At 44.4% G+C, this 21,543-nt stretch overlaps 2 protein-coding genes across 7 annotated transcripts in view; one reads left to right on the top strand and one right to left on the bottom strand.

Moving 5' to 3' along the window:
* Positions 1-21,543, bottom strand: part of LOC112223358 (myocardin) — a 167,781-nt gene that overhangs the window by 81,321 nt on the left and 64,917 nt on the right. The gene's annotated exons all lie outside the window — the stretch shown is intronic.
* Positions 10,550-12,208, top strand: LOC121840664 (histidine-rich glycoprotein-like). The gene is made up of 2 exons (XM_042305246.1): positions 10,550-11,555; positions 12,186-12,208. The coding sequence occupies exons 1-2, from the start codon at positions 10,550-10,552 to the stop codon at positions 12,206-12,208; spliced, it is 1,029 nt and encodes a 342-aa protein (XP_042161180.1).

Here is a 21,543-nt window from a genome sequence, read left to right as displayed (position 1 = left end):
TCCACTCCAGGTTAAAAACAACAGCTGGTCAATTAAAATCCAACTGACATCACAAAACGAGAAATATATACGCCACAGACACGTCACACAACGAGAAATCTATGCCTTCACATTTTCAATGACCGTGTGTTTCTACACCCTGTGGTTGTTAACCATTATGTTAGTGTGTGCCGTTCCAACAGTGTTTTGTATTGTCCCCAGTCCACCTGGCCGTGCTGCTGCTCCAGTTTCAACTGTTCTGCCTTATTATTATTATTTGACCATGCTGGTCATTTATGAACATTTGAACATCTTGGCCATGTTCTGTTATAATCTCCACTCGGCACAGCCAGAAGAGGACTGGCCACCCCACATAGCCTGGTTCCTCTCTAGGTTTGTTCCTAGGTTTTGGCCTTTCTAGGGAGGTTTTCCTAGCCACCGTGCTTCTACACCTGCATTGCTTGCTGTTTGGGGTTTTAGGCTGGGTTTCTGTACAGCACTTTGAGATATCAGCTGATGTACGAAGGGCTATATAAATAAATTTGATTTGATTGTCTTTAGTTTAGAATCCATCTGAGCCTGGAGACGGCACAGCGACGGCACAGCGACGGCACAGCGACGGCACAGCGACGGCACAGCGACGGCACAGCGACCAGCATGCTGCATGCGTCCGTCTGTTTACAGAGCTTAAGAAGTCCTGCTTCTCTCGTCATCCGCCCTCCACATCAGCCAACTTCTTCATTTACAGAGTTTATAAAGAGCAGACCTTCTTCCCCCTTCTTCCTTATTCCCAAATAATAAACACTCCATGCTCAGCGGATTCAGTAGCATTGAGAGAAAACCGTCGAGGTGAAAAACGAGGCCCCTCACTCTCGTCCATAGACAAGCCACGTGTTCTGTTCTGCCCAGGGCCCCGTACATCATCGTCCACTAAGGGGTCTCACAGGGCCCCGTACATCATCGTCCACTAAGGGGTCTCACAGGGCACCGTACATCATCGTCCACTAAGGGGTCTCACAGGGCCCCGTACATCATCGTCCACTAAGGGGTCTCACAGGGCACCGTGAACTTGCATCACTGTTTTCTTTAATAATCTCTGTTTGGAGAACCACTCTGATGCTTAAGAGGACAAGCATTCCCTCATATGTCACGCCTCCTGAAAACAGCTGAGGTATAAAAAAGCTAAGTCGGCCAGTCTGCCCGGTTACAGGGTGTCAGATAAGTAAAGGTCTAAATATTTTAATAATGGAAACCTATTAGTGAGTAGATGTATAATGAACACATATTAGCGTGTACATTTATAATGAAAACATATTAGTGAGTAGATTTATAATGACAACGTGTTAAACTAATAGTCCTAATGCAATCCTTCCCAAACCTGTCAACTTATACAAGCCTTTCACGACTAGACAATTTATAGTTAGTTACATTCATAATATGACACATTTGCTTGACACATAGCAGACCATTTTCATTACAAGTCAAGGTTAGCTGCCTTACAAAATGACGCCACAGCCATTCGCCAAGACTTGACCAAACAACCATGAGAGGGAAAGGAGAGCCCATCAGAAATGTACTTATCTGTGTGGTAAGACAGATACAGTATCTCTGTAGTGCACGTTGAGCAGACAAAAAGGGGGCTTGTATACGGCCCATAAACACGAGCTGGGGGGAAACAATAACAAAACCAAGCATTTACGTCAGAAACAAGACAACACTTGTAGTAAATTACCCTCCATAAAATAGTAGAACAGAAAACATGCCTCTATGCACTCCTCTTTTAATGAGGTCTTAACTGATGGGCCGGAGGTTGAAAGCCCACCCATCGCCAAGGAACGAGGGAGCCCACCCTGGCCATGTTATATCACAGTGACAGCCTAACCAAGGCCAGGGCGGGACGGGTCTGATATGGCTGGCATAGTGTGTGGCCTACATTGGCGTTAGCTATAGGATGACAATTACAGGAGAAGAACAAACAAATCCCCTCAATCCATAGATTGTAGGTGCTTCAGTCAATGTGATGAAACATTGGAAAAAGTTCTAGAACGGGTTCTAATGCTATGTTCTGATCTCCATTATAGATACCTGCCCAGCCCATGTCCAGGGTAAGGTGGGACTGAAGTGCAGAACGTGGCCCAAAACACCCAACTCCGAAGCGGTAAAAAAAAAACGATCCGCCTCTTCAAAACATGTTTATGTTATTTGCCGATGGTATCTGGATGCTTAAGAGTGGGCTATCCCGTAAGACAGAGTGGGGTAAGACAGAGTTGGGTAAGACAGAGTGGGGTAAGACAGAGTGGGGTAAGACAGAGTGGGCTATCCCGTAAGACAGAGTGGGGTAAGACGGAGTGGGGTAAGACAGAGTGGGGTAAGACAGAGTGGGGTAAGACAGAATGGGGTAAGACAGAATGGGGTAAGACAGAATGGGGTAAGACAGAGTTGGGTAAGACAGAGTTGGGTAAGACAGAGTGGGGTAAGACAGAGTGGGGTAAGACAGAGTGGGGTAAGACAGAGTGGGGTAAGACAGAGTGGGGTAAGACAGAGTGGGGTAAGACAGAGTGGGGTAAGACAGAGTGGGGTAAGACAGAGTGGGTAAGACAGAGTGGGGTAAGACAGCGTGGGTAAGACAGCGTGGGGTAAGACAGAGTGGGGTAAGACAGAGTGGGCTAAGACAGAGTGGGCTAAGACAGAGTGGGCTAAGACAGAGTGGGCTAAGACAGAGTGGGCTAAGACAGAGTGGGGTAAGACAGAGTGGGGTAAGACAGCGTGGGGTAAGACAGCGTGGGGTAAGACAGAGTTGGGTAAGACAGAGTTGGGTAAGACAGAGTTGGGTAAGACAGAGTTGGGTAAGACAGAGTTGGGTAAGACAGAGTTGGGTAAGACAGAGTTGGGTAAGACAGAGTTGGGTAAGACAGCGTGGGGTAAGACAGTATCTGGTAAGACAGAGTTGGGTAAGACAGAGTTGGGTAAGACAGAGTTGGGTAAGACAGAGTTGGGTAAGACAGAGTTGGGTAAGACAGAGTTGGGTAAGACAGAGTTGGCCTCTTCAAAACATGTTTATGTTATTTGCCGATGGTATCTGGATGCTTAAGAGTGGGCTATCCCGTAAGACAGAGTGGGGTAAGACAGAGTGGGGTAAGACAGAGTGGGGTAAGACAGAGTGGGGTAAGACAGAGTGGGGTAAGACAGAGTGGGGTAAGACAGAGTTGGGTAAGACAGAGTTGGGGTAAGACAGAGTGGGGTAAGACAGAGTGGGTAAGACAGAGTGGGGTAAGACAGAGTGGGGTAAGACAGAGTGGGGTAAGACAGAGTGGGGTAAGACAGAGTTGGGTAAGACAGTTGGGTAAGACAGAGTGGGGTAAGACAGAGTGGGGTAAGACAGAGTGGGGTAAGACAGAGTGGGGTAAGACAGAGTGGGGTATCCCGTAAGACAGAGTGGGGTAAGACAGAGTGGGGTAAGACGGAGTGGGGTAAGACGGAGTGGGGTAAGACAGAGTGGGGTAAGACAGAGTGGGGTAAGACAGAGTGGGGTAAGACAGAGTGGGGTAAGACAGAGTGGGGTAAGACAGAGTGGGGTAAGACAGAGTGGGGTAAGACAGAGTGGGGTAAGACAGAGTGGGGTAAGACAGAGTGGGCTATCCCGTAAGACAGAGTGGGGTAAGACAGAGTGGGGTAAGACGGAGTGGGGTAAGACGGAGTGGGGTAAGACAGAGTGGGGTAAGACAGAGTGGGGTAAGACAGAGTGGGGTAAGACAGAGTGGGTAAGACAGAGTGGGGTAAGACAGAGTGGGGTAAGACAGAGTGGGGTAAGACAGAGTGGGGTAAGACAGAGTGGGGTAAGACAGAGTGGGGTAAGACAGAGTTGGGTAAGACAGAGTTGGGTAAGACAGAGTGGGGTAAGACAGAGTGGGGTAAGACAGAGTGGGGTAAGACAGAGTGGGGTAAGACAGAGTGGGGTAAGACAGAGTGGGGTATCCCGTAAGACAGAGTGGGGTAAGACAGAGTGGGGTAAGACGGAGTGGGGTAAGACGGAGTGGGGTAAGACGGAGTGGGGTAAGACAGAGTGGGGTAAGACAGAGTGGGGTGGGGTAAGACAGAGTGGGGTAAGACAGAGTGGGGTAAGACAGAGTGGGGTAAGACAGAGTGGGCTATCCCAGAGTGGGGTAAGACAGAGTGGGGTAAGACAGAGTGGGGTAAGACAGAGTGGGGTAAGACGGAGTGGGGTAAGACAGAGTGGGGTAAGACAGAGTGGGGTAAGACAGAGTGGGGTAAGACAGAGTGGGGTAAGACAGAGTGGGGTAAGACAGAGTGGGGTAAGACAGAGTGGGGTAAGGGTAAGACAGAGTGGGGTAAGACAGAGTGGGGTAAGACAGAGTTGGCTATCCGGTAAGACGGAGTGGGGTAAGACAGAGTGGGGTAAGACGGAGTGGGGTAAGACAGAGTGGGGTAAGACAGAGTGGGGTAAGACAGAGTGGGGTAAGACAGAGTGGGGTAAGACAGAGTGGGGTAAGACAGAGTGGGGTAAGACAGAGTGGGGTAAGACAGAGTTGGGTAAGACAGAGTTGGGTAAGACAGAGTAAGACAGAGTGGGGTAAGACAGAGTGGGGTAAGACAGAGTGGGGTAAGACAGAGTGGGGTAAGACAGAGTGGGGTAAGACAGAGTGGGGTATCCCGTAAGACAGAGTGGGGTAAGACAGAGTGGGGTAAGACGGAGTGGGGTAAGACAGAGTGGGGTAAGACAGAGTGGGGTAAGACAGAGTGGGGTAAGACAGAGTGGGGTAAGACAGAGTGGGGTTTGCCCTGTGTAGAGTGGGGTAAGACAGAGTGGGGTAAGACAGAGTGGGGTAAGACAGAGTGGGCTATCCCGTAAGACAGAGTGGGGTAAGACAGTTTGGGTAAGAACCCTGGGGTAAGACAGAGTTGGGTAAGACAGAGTTGGGTAAGACAGAGTTGGGTAAGACCTGCATGGGGTTTTAGTGGGGTAAGACAGAGTGGGGTAAGACAGAGTGGGGTAAGACAGAGTGGGGTAAGACAGAGTGGGGTAAGACAGAGTCAATATCCCGTAAGACAGAGTGGGGTAAGACAGAGTGGGGTAAGACGGAGTGGGGTAAGACGGCTCCTCTCACTGGGGTAAGACAGAGTTGGGTAAGACAGAGTGGGGTAAGACAGAGTGGGGTAAGACAGAGTGGGGTAAGACAGAGTGGGGTAAGACAGAGTGGGGTAAGACAGAGTGGGGTAAGACAGAGTGGGCTATCCCGTAAGACAGAGTGGGGTAAGACAGAGTGGGGTAAGACGGAGTGGGGTAAGACGGAGTGGGGTAAGACAGAGTGGGGTAAGACAGAGTGGGGTAAGACAGAGTGGGGTAAGACAGAGTGGGGTAAGACAGAGTGGGGTAAGACAGAGTGGGGTAAGACAGAGTGGGGTAAGACAGAGTGGGGTAAGACAGAGTTGGCTATCCGGTAAGACGGAGTGGGGTAAGACGGAGTGGGGTAAGACGGAGTGGGGTAAGACGGAGTGGGGTAAGACGGAGTTGTAGAGGTAAGACAGAGTTGGGTAAGACAGAGTTGGGTAAGACAGAGTTGGGTAAGACAGAGTTGGGTAAGACAGAGTTGGCTATCCGGTAAGACAGAGTGGGGTAAGACAGAGTTGGGTAAGACAGAGTTGGGTAAGACAGAGTGGGGTAAGACAGAGTGGGGTAAGACAGAGTGGGGTAAGACAGAGTGGGGTAAGACAGAGTGGGGTAAGACAGAGTGGGCTATCCCGTAAGACAGAGTTGGGTAAGACAGAGTTGGGTAAGACAGAGAGAGACAGAGTTGGGTAAGACAGAGTTGGGTAAGACAGAGTTGGGTAAGACAGAGTTGGGTAAGACAGAGTGGGGTAAGAGGCACCTATTGTGGGTGTAAGAAAGAGTGGGGTAAGACAGAGTGGGGTAAGACAGAGTGGAGTAAGACAGAGTGGGGTAAGACAGAGTGGGGTAAGACAGAGTGGGGTAAGACATTTGGTTGCCATTTAAAATGTCATTAGGTTTCCTATAAAGATGTAGAGAGGACTTCTCCAAGATCTCCTTATTGATTTCCTCAGTATGGCTGAAGACGTGGCACACACTGGTTGAATCAACGTTGTTTCCACGGCATTTCAATGAAATGACGTTGAACCAACGTGGAATAGACGTTGAATTATCATCTGTGCCCTGGAGAGTAAGTATTATGAAGAGTAAGTCACTGTCTTGTCTTTGGACATGTGGCAATTAGAGTTTCTCCTGACCTTATCGATTCCCTCAGTTTGGAGAAAGAACCCTGGATGTGTCATCATACCCTCTCTCTAATGGTAAACAGACAGAGGAGTAATGTAAAGTAGTAATCTGAGCTACATTTCACTTTCCCGTTGTCGGTGCCTGCATTGGTTTTAGTGGTGATACATGAAGTCTTATAGCACCAGAGACAGCTAGCTCCCTGTTTGTTAGTGTGGTCAAAGTCAATGTTTATAGGCCTATATGCTATGTATGACATACGTTCATCTTGTTTAGTCAATGGTTTCACTGTGTGGGCTATCCCATGATGGCTTTCAGGGGGAAAACAGTTCAACGCAGGTTACAGGTTACAGTATTAGCTTACAGAGATATCCTCCAAATCCCCGGCTCCTCTCACTGACAGATTATTATATCCAGGAATGTTGTTATTTTCTGTTCCTGTTGGACCACCAGAGCTGAGCTGAGGGCTGGCTGGCTGGCCACATTTACGGCTGCATGCTTTCATGACTGGTCTTATTTATGTCAGGGTTAAGCAAAGACTTCCACCACTGGGAATTAATACATTTTCAATTGAAGCTAATCAGGATATTCTAGTCGCTTATAGTATTATATTATAGTCCTGCGATAGTTGCTGGCACACAAACTGTAGTCCTTCTTTAACCATGTCATTTGGAGGCACCTATTGTAGAGGCACCTAGTGTAGAGACACCTAGTGTAGAGGCACCTAGTGTAGAGGCACCTATTGTAGAGGCACCTAGTGTAGAGGCACCTATTGTAGAGGCACCTATTGTAGAGGCACCTATTGTAGAGGCACCTAGTGTAGAGGCAACTATTGTAGAGACACCTATTGTGCTCTAGACAACATGATCTTCTTAAATGACTAAATGTGACAGTTACACCGGCATCTTATCCTGAGCTAATTATTTAAGTGCCTCCGTTTTACCACGACTTACTTCGAACACAGAGTTTGGAGAAAAAAAGTTGTTATTTCTGGTCCATGTTTGTGTCTCTTCTCTCGTATAAAACAGGCTCCCAGTGGATATGTAGGGTAAGAAGCAGTATGTAGAGTATTGGCCTCTCTAACTAACATGGTGTCTATTCTCTGAGTATTTTCCTGCGGTCTCACAATGTCTAACATGTCCTAATGCTTCCTGCTGGGCATTCTGTGGAGCAAATGAGGTAGGAGAGGATGGAGGAGCTTGAACCCAGCAACATGATGGGTAATATGAGGATGAAATACGAGCCTGTATCAAGTGGTGACGCACTGTTTTAAACATAGAAATAGAATCCATGCCTATTCAAGTTCTATGTTATGTTATTCTATGTTATGGCTTACGTCATTACTTGGTTCTAACTTCACGCAGGACCCTGGCAAGCCGAAGGCATGCTTTTATCCCAAACTGTAGAATCCTCGTCCTAGTCTGTGTAATAGACGACTACAACATGAGCCCTTCCACATGCTGGAGAGAGAGATTAAAAAAGGATTTGTTTTAAAGTAACTTTGGACTAATGAATAAGTATCGGTTCTATGTACGCCACGCTTTGCCGCTCTGACAAGTTGTTATTCAATTGTTTTTTAACAGAGGATTTAGAACTTTTGCCATTCTATAATAAACAATGGCATGGGCCATATTGAAAATATTTACTTAATTCTCCAAGGTGACTTATGGCAACGCTGGTCACTAAACAGAGTGGGGAGTGTTATGGCGTCAGGTGCCGCTGCCTGTACACTTGTTTATAGGAAAAGCCCATCTGGCTTTGGCTAACACAGGCAGCCCTCTCTGGTGACCCCTCGGCTTGTTCCAATGGAAAATATAACAGGAGTGTTTGCTAAGCAGCTACAGCAGTCAACTTTCAGGTGACAGACAAGACAATGTTGACCGCAGACTCCAGATCTGAAAACCCTGGCCCCCTCGGAAACCCTGGCCCCCTCGGAAACCCTGGCCCCCTCGGAAACCCTTGCCCTCTCGCAACCAGTAGAAGAACTATCCAGGGAAAAAAAAAACATTTTATTTATTTTTTATTACTCCCATCTTGGGGGAGGGGTTTATAAAACGATGACAGAGTTGCAGAATGTTTAGCAAAATGTTCTAGTAGGTGATGACTGGATGAGTTGACCAAATATATGTCTTCCCTGCCTGTTGCTTTGATATCCACCTATGCTGGTAGAGATCAGACAGATTTGAGGATGTTGGTTTACTGCATGTATCTATTCAAAATTCCATCCATCAACAGTATTGGAAAGGTGGCAGTTGGTTGTGATTATTGTTGAATGGTAAATCAAAGACAATACTTGCTGAAATAAATGTGGGTTTTTCTATCCAAGCTAATTTGATTCAGTTCATCATTCAGATCTTGGTGACAAGTCGACAGAAACACAATAAAACTGTCTCGATTCTCTTCATCAGTTGTCAGTGATGTGCTAAACGCAAATAAAACTGTATAAACAATCTCTGCGTTCAATCCACAACAGCAAATCTTCCAACTCCCCTTGTTCTCATAGATCTCAGAATTATTCGAGGTCATTCAACAAATAATATTTTAGCTTATTCATTTGGGAAGATGTGTGTGTGTGTGTGTGTGTGTGTGTGTGTGTGTGTGTGTGTGTATGTATATATATATATATATTATATATATATATATATATATATATATATATATATATATATATATATATATATATATATATATATATATTTTTTTTTTTAAATGAACTTATCCTCTGCAGCAGAGGTAACTGGGTCTTCCTTTCCTGTGGCGGTCCTCATGAGGGCCAGTTTCATCATATCACTTGATGGTTTTTGCGACTGCACTTGAAGAAACTTTCAAAGTTCTTGAAATGTTCCGGATTGACTGACCTTCATGTCTTAAAGTAATGATGGATTGTCATTTCTCTTTGCTTATTTGAGCTGTTCTTGCCATAATGTAGACTTGATATTTTACTAAATAGGGCTATCTTCTGTATACCAATCCCTACTTTGTCACAACACAACTGATTGGCTCAGATGCATTAGGAAGGAAAGAAATTTCACAAATTAACTTTTAAGAAGGCACACCTGTTAATTGAAATGCATTCCAGGTTACTACCTCATGAAGCTGGTTGAGAGAATGTGAAGAGTGTGTGTGCAAAACTGTAATCAAGTCAAAGGATGGCTCCTTTAATGAATCTCAAATATAAAATATATTTTGATTTTTAAACACATTTTTGGTTACTACATGATTCCAAATGTGATATTTCATAGTTGTAATATATTTGTATTCCGGACACCGACATCGCTCGCTCTGATAGTTCTTAATTTTTCTTTTTACTTTTTGGATGATGTGCGTATTGTTTTGTGTTGTTAGGGGATTATTACTGCACTGTCGGAACCTAGAAACACAAGCATTTCACTGCACCTGCGAATAACATGAAAATCTGTGTACGCGACCAATAAACCTTGAAATGACTTGGGTAAATGTGGCACGGTAAACATACATTTTGCTACGTTAACTCTGAGGCCAGGCTGCTTTGTCACTATCTACACTCACTCAAAAACAGTGAGGAAAGCGAGGCCATGTTTCGATTGGAGGTGAAATGGGGACAAAACATAGAACGTTGCTTTGGAGGATATCTGACAATCAAATCTAAATCAAGGTTTTTTTTCTCAGCATAGTGTGCACACCATTTCAGAACCCGACAGACAATACAATACAACCAACCAACTGTCAAACTTTTTTTTGCCCCACCTGTTTGCAAAGTGGTTGAGTATGTATCTGTGATGAATATGAGGCAGCTACATACTACCACTGTCCAGTCTGTCTGTGATCTACGGTAACAACGCAGCTGTAGCTTCTGGTATTCTCCTCCTTCAACACTGTTTAGCTCTATGGATTTCATAGGCATCAATCACCAGAGGAATTGGGCTGGGGTGTTTCATCAACCCTCTACACAGCAAAACAGTGGAATATGTCCCAGGCCAGGACCTCTTAAGTGTAAATTCAACAGAAAAATAACTGGAATACACAGCGCTAAGAGCTTGCGTCTCTGTCTGGCAACAAACGCCAAGAAAGATGAATATAAGGGAGAAAATATAATTCTCTAATACTTTACAGTTCACCAGATGTAGCCCGGGTGTTATGACAAATATCCTAACCATGAATCCATCAACTCCTCCCCTCCAAAATATATCTAACAACAAAGACTTTAGACGTGTGATATTTAGTAATGAGGGACTTTACAAAAAAAAACTGATACACCTCAACATTCTGAAATCTACTTCTAAGAATTTCCAAAATCTACTTCTATGTAGTCTACATATTGTGGATCACGTGTTCTACATGATGTCATTCTGTGGGATTAGGCCTATATATCGCCACGCCACAACACACCTCGCCACACACACCACACCTCGCCACACACCTCGCCACAACACACCACAACACACCTCGCCACAACACACCACACTTCGCCACAACACACCTCGCCACAACACACCTCGCCACGCCACAACACACCTCGCCACAACACACCACAACACACCTCGCCTCACCACAACACACTCGCCACACACCTCGCCTCGCCACACACCTCGCCACAACACACCTCGCCTCGCCACAACACACCACAACACACCTCGCCTCACCACAACACACCTCGCCACACACCTCGCCTCGCCACACACCTCGCCACAACACACCTCGCCCCGCCACAACACACCTCGCCACGCCACAACACACCTCGCCACAACACACCACACCTCGCCACAACACACCTCGCCACAACACACCTCGCCACAACACACCTCGCCACACCACACCTCGCCACACCACACCTCGCCTCAACACACCTCGGCACAACACACCTCGGCACAACACACCTCGGCACAACACACCTCGGCACAACACACCTCGCCACACCTCGCCTCAACACACCTCGGCACATCACACCTCGCCACACCACACCTCGCCACACCACACCTCGCCACAACACACCTCGGCACAACACACCTCGGCACAACACACCTTGGCACAACACACCTCGCCACACCTCGCCTCAACACACCTCGGCACATCACACCTCGCCACAACACACCTCGCCACATCACACCTCGCCACATCACACCTCGCCACACCTCACCACACCTTACCTCGCCATACCACATCACACCTCACCACATCACTTCACAACACACCTCGCCACATCACAACACACCTCGCCACACCACACCTCGCCACACCACACCTCGCCACATCACACCTCGCCACATCACAACACACCTCGCCACATCACAACACACCTCGCCACACCACACCTCGCCACACCACACCTCGCCACACATCACACCATGTCACACCTCACCTCACCACCGCAGATCAGAGCACACGAGACCACAACACAGCAGAGCACGCCAAACCACACCGACTAATTTAGGATTTTATTTTATTTTACTAAATTAAGGAAGAATGACGTGACCCCACAATTATGGTCTAAACTTGGTCCAAATCTGAGGAACACAAATAACTTTGTAAAAGTTTTGTTTTTTGGGAGACTGGAATGTTGAACTGAATGTGAACACGTACAGATGTAGGGTCTTAATTTGAACACCTTGTTGCAGGAGAATCTTCCTGCAATGAAGAAATCTAAAACTTGTGGTGTAGTGGCGGAAATGTTCACTTTGAAATGTCAGACTTTATATTGACTTATGAAAAATGTATCAACCCCTTCAAAAATGTTAATTAATTATAATCCCCATAATAATTCACATTTCCTGTTGCTGCAGGATTATTTTCCTGCTGTTGCAAACTGGCTCAAATTAAGATCCTACATCTGGATGTACATGTGAGGGAATGAATGCTTCTTGGCGTCGTGACGTCAGTTTTCAAAGGGGAAGAGGTTGATATCTTCGTAACTATATTGTCTACAGCTACATGGACAGAAACCCTCTCAATAAGATGGTCTGATGTTCCCATTCCTCAGGTCTCATCAAGGGCAAAGGTTAAGAAAAATGAAATCTGAATAATATTACATCATTATTTTATATACTCCAGTAGATGGCTATCATTGAACAATGTGGTATAAATTGTAGATCTGCTAGCACTGTAAATTGTATTCACTCATTTCAACATTTTATAAACAAGATAGTTGGCCTATGTATATGAATATTTCAAGGTCGCTCAGTAAATCAGCATTGTTGTGACAAAGATGTTACACAGAGTAGCTTTAAGCTATAGCGTAGCATGATAGCATCTCTTTCACACAGCTAGACTCCCCTATCAGCGTATGATTTATTTATTTATGTGACACCACGGCTAAGCCCTGAAGTGCTGTGATTGCTTTAGCAACACAGTCAGTGACAGCAGTCAGAGAAATGTCTGGCTGATAGCAGCTTGGCCTTGTTGTGTGTGGCTGGGGACTGATGTCACCGATAGACGCCTGGGTCCTGGACACACCACCAATTAACCTGGGGATGGAGACCGGGGATGGAGACCGAGGATGGGGCTGAGGGCTTGGGGCTGGGAGTTGAACAGACTCCCTGCTGATGCTGGCACTGTGAGTGTCCTGCGTGTTTAACTTGTTCAACACAAATAAGATGTGTAATCTAAACACAGGAGGCATTCTAAACACAGGAGGCATTCTAAACACAGGAGGCATTCTAAATACATGAGGTAATTTAAATACAGGAGGTAATCTAATTACATGAGGTAATTTAAATAAATATTGTGCAGACGGTAGTGTTTGTACGTGCACGCTTAAGAGTGAGCGTCACTGAAACTATGACCGTGTTTGTATGTATGACTGCAATACGTCTCTGACTGGCACTGGCTGTGTTTAAAACTCGCTCCCCGAAAGTTTAAACAGAGTGGTACTTCTGCCTAGATTTGTGTGACAAGCTTTGATGCAGAATACCCATCAGCCGCGAAACAACCACTCCCTGGACACACACAACCTTTCCATTCATGCATTTTTATTTTCAAATCAAATCAAATTTTATTTGGCATTCCTCTTGTCCAGATGGGATAGGGGATGTGTTCTCTAGTGTCCAGCTTCCATTGTTCCCAGTCTCAGAAAAGTTCTGTTGACAATTAATATTTGACTCTCAGGCTGAGAGTATTTGTCTTGGGTTTTTTTGTTCTGTCATGCGTCACATTCTAGAATGGATAGAATCAAAAGAAAAACAATGAATTTATGCTTCAAACGTCTGCAGGACTGGTCTTCTGAACTGTACTTCGCATCACACCAAGCCAGCCATGTCAACTATAAGGTCACACTGAAATTACACTTTCTAGAGCACCTATTTTGAGAGGGAGAGAGAGGGACAACACACACTACACTTCATAAGTTTTTCATTCATATGTCTTTTTCTTTCCATCTGTATGTCTTGTATTGTAAATGTTTTGTATGCTTTGGCAATACATACTGCCTGAATGTCTTGGCAATAAAGTCATTTTGAATTTAATTGAAATTGAGAGAGCGAGAGACCGAGAGAGAGATAAAAAGACAGAGATTCAGGAATATGATATTCTGAGGTATTTGCTGGATAGCAGCTTGTCATGAAGTGCTTTGAGAGACTAGTCAAGGATCATATCACCTCCATCTTACCTGCCACCCTAGACCCACTTCAATTTGCTTATCGCCCCAACAGGTCCAGACAATGCAATCGCCATCACACTGCACTGTGCACTATCCCATCTGGACAAAACTAATACCTAAGAATGCTGTTCATTTTCTACAGCTCAGCATTCAACACCATAGTACCCTCCAAGTTCATCATTAAGCTGGAGGCCCTGGGTCTCAACCCCGCCCTGTGCAATTGGGTTCAGGACTTTCTGACGGGCCACCCCCAGGTATGAAGGTAGAAAACAATTTCCACTTTGTTGATCCTCAATACTGGGGCCCCACAAGGGTGCATGCTCAGCCCCCTCCAGTACTCCCTGTTCACCCATGACTGCGTGGCCATGCACGCCTCCAACTCAATCATCAAGTTTGCAGACAACACAACAGTAGTGGGAATTATTACCAACAACGACGAGACAGCCTACAGGGAGGAGGTGAGGGCTCTGGGAGAGTGGTGTCAGGAAAACAACCTCTCACTCAACATCAACAAAACAAAGGAGATGATCCTGGTCTTCAGGAAACAGCAGAGGGAGCACCCCCCTATTTCACATCGACGGGACAGTAGTGGAGAAGGTGGAAAGTTTTAAGTTCCTCGGCGTACACATCACGGACAAACTGAAATGGTCCACCCACACAGACCATGTGGTGAAGAAGGCACAACAGCGCCTCTTAAACCTCAGGAGGCTGAAGAAATTTGGCATGTCACCTAAAACCCTCAAACTTTTACAGATGCACAATTGAGAGCATCTTGTCGGGCTGTATCACCGCCTGGTTCGGCAACTGCAAGGCTCTCCGGAGGGTGGTGCGGTCTGCACAATGCATCACCCGGGGGGGCGGCAAACTACCTGCCCTCCATGACAGCAAGAAAGATAATCAAGGACAATAACCACCCGAGCCACTGCATGTTCACCCGCTACCATCCAGAAGGCGAAGTCAGTACAGGTGCATCAAAGCTGGGGCCGAGAGACTGAAAAACAGCTTCTATCTCAAGGACATTGTCGTAGAAATATTTGCTCAATAATATTTCTCAGATACTTTGTCTATTTGAAATCACAAGTTACAGTAACAAGCCGAGCTGGTCCATGGATCAACTGCCTTTCCAGCCTCGGCACATACTTTTTATACAGTTTTCATCCTTACGTCACACATATAGTCACTCCTCTTTATGTTAATGATTCATCCCCTTGGGCATTTAGCCACCATTATCTTTTTGCCTTGCACTTATTTCAGCTTGGTTTCCATTTTCTTGTTTGGCACGGACCTTAGGGCATGGATTCTATTGGTGGCATATCCATAGCAATGATACAAAAAATAAACAGACACGCACACTTCTAATGTAGGTGCATGTCTAATCGTGCTTTTAGTAATACAAACCTATGCTTCTAATGCACATCTAATGAACCTTATGGGACTAGGTAATGGCTTCCCTTATCCTAATGACCAATTTATTATTGGTTTCCCTTAGCCTAATGACCCAGACACATATAACTACCCTTAACCTAATGACCTATCGATTAATGGCTTCAGAGCGCACGTCTAATGGCTTCAGAGCGCACGTCTAATGGCCCAGAAACATATGGTTTGTATTGATTCTGCTTACTAAGATGGATAATGTGCACATATGTACTGGAAAATTCCCAATACCAGCAGACTGTTAAACAGCCATCACTAACACAGAGAGGCTGCTGCCTACATACAGACTCAAATCATTGGCCACTTTAATAAATGGATCACTAGTCACTAAATAATGCCACTTTAATAATGTTTACATATCTTACATTACTCATCTCATATGTATATACTGTATTTTATACCATCTATTGCATCTTGCCTATGTGGCTCGGCCATCGCTCATCCATATTTTATATGTATATATTCTTATTCCATCCCTTTACATGTGTGTGTATAAGGTAGTTGTTGGGAATTGTTAGATTACTTGTTAGATATTACTGCACTGTCGGGAACTAGAAGCACAAGCATTTCGCTACACTCGCATTAAACATCTGCATGTGACAAATAACATTTGATTTAATAACATGCCTTGTTTAATTTAAAATCCACACGAACAGACCTCCATAATAATGATAATATTGGAAGCACAACCATTCAAATACACACTGAGTTCACAGGCCAGACGACTTATGAAAACATCCACTTGGAAGCGTGGTTATTCCGTGAACCATGAACAACTGACGCAGGATGATTAATATAAATACAAAAACACCTTAAAAACCCAGACTTAACTAAAGTGTACATCTGCTTCATGTTAGTCTGAGCCTATAGTGTGCTGCGGGAGTTGTGCGCTCAGAGTTCACCAGATCTCGTCTTTGTCACAGACTCTCAGACTTTGTATATTTTCTTTATCGGACTCTTAGTTCAGCTGTGGTTCCAAGGTGTCTGGCAAATGAGCTGATATGACTGTCAATGAGCTGTCAGACTTTTCTCGTTGCCGACTAAATCTAATGGCTATTTGCTGCATCCATACTTTGTCTGATCTCTTCGGTTCTCTTTCATTTTCAATTAGCATCACATACAGTGCATTCGGAAAGTATTTAGACCCCTTGACCTTTCCACATTCTGTTACAACCTTGTTCTAAAATGTATTAAATGAAAACATTTTCTCATCAATCTACAAGCAATACCCCATAATGACAATTTTTTTTTGTTGCAAATGTATATAAAAAAAACAGAAATACCTTATTTACACAAGTATTCAGACCCTTTGATATAAGACATTTCCATTGATCAACCCGAAAGATTTTGATTGGAGTCCACCTGTGGTAAATTCAATTGATTGAACATGATTTGGAAAGGTGCACACCTGTCTATAAAGGTCCCACAGTTGACAGTGCATGTCAGAGCAAAAACCAAGCCATGAGGTCGAATGAATTTTCCATTGAGCTTCCAGATAGGATTGTGTCGAGGCACAGATCTGGGGAAGGGTACCAACAAATGTCTGCGGGATTGAAGGTCCCCAAAACACAGTGGCCTCCATCATTCTAAAATTGAAGAAGTTCGGAACCCCCAAGACTCTTTCTAGAGCTGGCCGCTCGGCCAAACTGAGCAATCGGGGGAGAAGGGACTGATGGTCACTCTTACAGACCTCCAGAGTTCCTCGGTGGAGATGGGAGAATTTCCCACAAGGACAACCATCCCTGCAGCACTCCACCAATCAGGCCGTTACTGTAGAGTGGCCAGGCGAAAGTCCCTCCTCAGTAAAAGGCACATGACAGTCCGCTTGGAGTTTGCCAAAAGGCACCTAAAGGACTCAGACCATGAGAAACAAGATGCTCTGGTCTGATGAAACTAAGATTGAACTCTTTGGCCTGTATGCCAATTGTCATGTCTGGAGGAAACTTGGCACCATCCCTACGGTGAAGCATGGTGGTGGCAGCATCATGCTGTGGGGATGTTTTTCAGAGGCAGGAACTGTGAGACTAGTCAGGATCAAGGGAATGATGCACGGAGCAAAGTACAGAGATCCTTGATGCAGGAGTGGCTTCAGGACAAGTCTCTGAATGTTCTTGAGTGGCCTAGTCAGAGCAGGGACTTAAACCCGATCAAATATGTCTGGAGAGACCTGAAAATAGACTCTCCCCATCCAACCTGCCAGAGCTTGATAGGATCTGCAGAGAAGAATGGTTCCCCAAATACAGGTGTGCCAAGCTTGTAGCGTCATACCCAAGAAGACTCGAGGCTGTAACTGCTGCCAAAGGTGCTTCAACAAAGAACTGAGTGAAGGGTCTGAATACATATGTATTATATGTATTATTAAATATATATATATATATATATGTAAATGTGATATTTAAGTTTTCTAATTGTAATACATTTTCTAAGAACCTGTTTTTGCTTTGTCATTATTGGATATTGTGTGCAGATTGATGAGGGGAAAAAACGATTGAATACATTTTAGAATAAGGCTGTAGCATAACAAAATGTGGAAAAAGTCAAGGGGTCTGAATGCTTTCCAAATGCACTGTATATGCAACTTTTTGACAATTTCAATGGTGATGTCATCAATCTGAATGTTAAGCCTGTCATGGACACCTCAGGCCTCTTAATGATGATGTAATGTTCTCCTGAAACAGCTCTACTCTAGATTGAAGGAAACAGGAAACAGCAACAGTAGTTATGAGTGACACTGAACATATATATCCCTGACATCCAAGGTCTCATTCAATTAGGACGCTTCAAGAAACCATAGCAAACCTGGCAACCCTACAGTACAATCCCTGACCTGGCAACACCGTAGCAGACCTGGATTGAAATATTGTAAAAAAAAAAAATCTAAATACATTAGGTATGCTTCATTTGGCTTGCCTGGCAGAATGGAACCAAAATAATATTCCTGAGTGCAAAAACCTGCCCAAACAACGTAAGCTCAAGTATTGAAAATGAAAAACAAATATCATTTCGATCCAGGGGAACCCCCCCTGAGCTAGGCCTGGCAACCCCAGAGGACCAGACCTGCAACACAACATAACCTTGTCAGCAATTACCTCACTAGCTACCATAGCCCTTTAAATATGTGGAAATTGGCCTATATGGACAGATTGAAATGTTTCTAACATAAGAAATATGAGAAACATATACATGGTAGCAATAAATGAATAAAAAGAAAACAACTTTAGTAGTTCAGATGTGTTTTTTAGTCTACAAAGGGCCAGGCTAGAGGTCACGTGTTTACGTAAAACTCTTTAGTGGCATACTATTGTCAAAGTGCAACGTTAAAGTTCCCTGCTGTTCAATCTGATACATGGAGCCCATGTAAAAAAATGTTTTTTTTAAAGTGTGACCAACACAGCCCATCTCTGTTGGGTGACCGGTTTTACGACCCCCAACACTAACTGATTATCAATGTCACTACCTGCCACCTGCCTGCCGATCACGAAGCTTCAACCTTTAGCGCTAACGAGTTCCACTGTAACAACACAGAACAGGGCCCGTCCACTAACACAACCCAGTACATTCCTCCACACAAACAATTTAGTTTGACACAGGAACGTCTACACTCTCGGCTCTAAGCGGCTCTGTGAAGCCACTTGACAAGGACCATGTGTGGAAATATTTCTTCAAATGTCTATTTTCCAAGCGGTTATGAATACGTGTGTATCTGGAACTGTAAATGTCAGCTGGGCTGCCAGGTCTGAGGGAGCTGTGTGTCGGTGAGTGTCGGCTTTATCGGACCCTTTCAAGGTGGAGACTATCAAGGTGCTGCTCTTGTTTAATAGGTGTCAACCGGCTGTGAGAAACACACAGCACCATTCCGTGTTCGGATCATTCAGATGAATTAGAATTAACTTTAACTGAAGCGTTCTGTGGATCTTTGATATGCAAGAGTCCTAGACCTATATCAATATGCTGTAATGGTCTGTGTGTGTGTGTGTGTGTGTGTGGGGGGGACACGTGCCAGAAGGTCTGTGTATGTTTGCGTTTGTAATCTAAATTTAATTCCAACAAAATGTAAATCACAAAACATATCTTCTGTGTTATAGGCTAACTAGACGATCGGCTGTAAAGGCCTGAGGAAAGTTGTGTCATTTAAAAGGTAGACTTAGCGATATGACTTAGAAGCAGAAAGTAAACAGTGTCATGACGTTGGCCTGGGGGATAGGTTTATGACAGTCATAAATACCTCTTCCCCCCCTTTTTCCTCTCTACCCTACTGAGGTTACATTTGCAAAACACTTGGTTAACATAGAGATTCTGGGAATATCAGAAGGTGGGGGGAAATTAACTATAAAAAATGAAATGAACTATATCTGGTAATCCAACCAATTGAACATATGCGGTGGATATGATGTCAGTTCGGTTGTCATCTGAGACATTCTCATCAATGATAAGATGACAAACTCTACAGTGGAAAGTCTACACATCAGAGTTATCGGATTCATATGGAATTGTTGTTCAATTTAAATGTTTGCATTTGAAATTATTTGTGATGGGATGAAATGTGATTTTAGCTTCTAAAATATGAGATGTGGGTTTTCATAAGATATTGCTGCTCACTCAGTGGGCCGCCCACATGAAGAGACAGAGGTTTTAAACTATGACACACACCCCGTTTCTCCCTTCCTATATAAAGCCTTGACGACAACATAACTTCCTGTTCCGATGAGGTAGGATCGCGGTCCTATTTCAGAATGGTTCAGATAATAACTACAGAACGAAGCCAACATCAGCATGAGCTTTGGATGCGAATGGTATGAACTTTTAAACTCTTATTCACGACAGAAGTGATACCTCCTAGCCGTTGAGTTAGCGATCACAGCTGCAAACGCAGGTTAGGAAGGAACAGACAGTATCCTATCTACCGCACAACGACGTTAGTACAACATATCCAATTGACCACCAGAGACATTCTTCAAAGGACAAAGGACTCGGTTTAGCAACACGGTCTTCCATCTACCACCAACCTACCGAAGCGCAGCTCAGAGTAAATATTTATTGCATTTTCCTTTTCCAAATGGGCGGAAATTCAGAATGCATAAGAAACTGTATTTACGATAGCACAGCTTTTTTCCTTTGTTCCTCAGTCTTCCTGCTCTTTCACTCAAACCCAGCCCCTTTTCCTTTGTAAAACAAGCTGTCATATCTGTTCCGCCCGCTAGGGACGTTTTCCTTTATGACGTAATTTGTAATCAAGTTCTGATTAATTATGTGTATGTGTAATTAGTTAGGCATTTAGTAAATAAATGATTAAACCCAATTTTGGGTTTGCAGATAACCAATAATTCAAAAATTTCAGATTATGAGACTGAAGTAAGATGATTGACATCGACTGCTATTGATGTAAAATATTACTAGGTCTTTAAGAGTTTATTCGGAAGATAACAGCTCTGTAAATATTATTTTGTGGTGCCCGACTCTCTAGTTAATTACATTTACATGATTAGCTCAATCAGGTGATATTAATTACGGAGAAATTATTTTATAGAATAGCATAGAATAGTTATGGGGCGGCAGCGTAGCCTAGTGGTTAGAGAGTTGGACTAGTAACAAAGGTTGCAAGTTCATATCCCCGAGCTGACAAAGTACAAATCTGTCGTTCTGCCACTGTTCCTAGGCCGTCATTGAAAATAAGAATTTGTTCTTAACTGACTTGCCAAGTTAAATAAAGGTAAAATAAATTAGTCAAATCACAATTTACCCATGATACAATACGGGCTCGAACACGGTCTTCGTGTTCTCGGTAGTACGGCAACTAATCAGTCTGTTCCGTTCCAAAAATAAAGAATCTTAGGAGTCGATTCTAAGTGGAATCGAATCTTGACACTCAGAATTGGGAGTCGACGTGCAAGGAGACGAGAAATCGTGCAAGGAGACGAGTCGACTCTCTACCACTACGTCATCATCGTTAACAGTTGGAATAATGGCAGAGAAAGGCAAGCAACATCCACGAAGTCCTGTATGACAATACTTTGAGAAGTTAAAATGAGGAAATGCAAACTTTGCGAGGTGGAATTGAGGTAATGCTTAACGGAAAAGAAAAAGAAAAAAGAACGCACCGTGATGGTAATGGTAGAACGCACCGTGATGGTAATGGTAGAACGCACCGTGATGGTAATGGTAGAACGCACCGTGATGGTAATGGTAGAACGCACCGTGATGGTAATGGTAGAACGCACCGTGATGGTAATGGTAGAAAGCACCGTGATGGTAATGGTAGAACGCACTGTGAGACCCAAAACCATAGTTGTAAAAGCAGAACAGCTGC

Source organism: Oncorhynchus tshawytscha, linkage group LG24, assembly GCF_018296145.1.
Source record: "Oncorhynchus tshawytscha isolate Ot180627B linkage group LG24, Otsh_v2.0, whole genome shotgun sequence".
Lineage (NCBI taxonomy): Eukaryota > Metazoa > Chordata > Actinopteri > Salmoniformes > Salmonidae > Oncorhynchus > Oncorhynchus tshawytscha.
The sequence above is the reverse complement of the archived record's forward strand: the minus strand, read 5'-3'. Positions and strand labels throughout refer to the sequence as shown.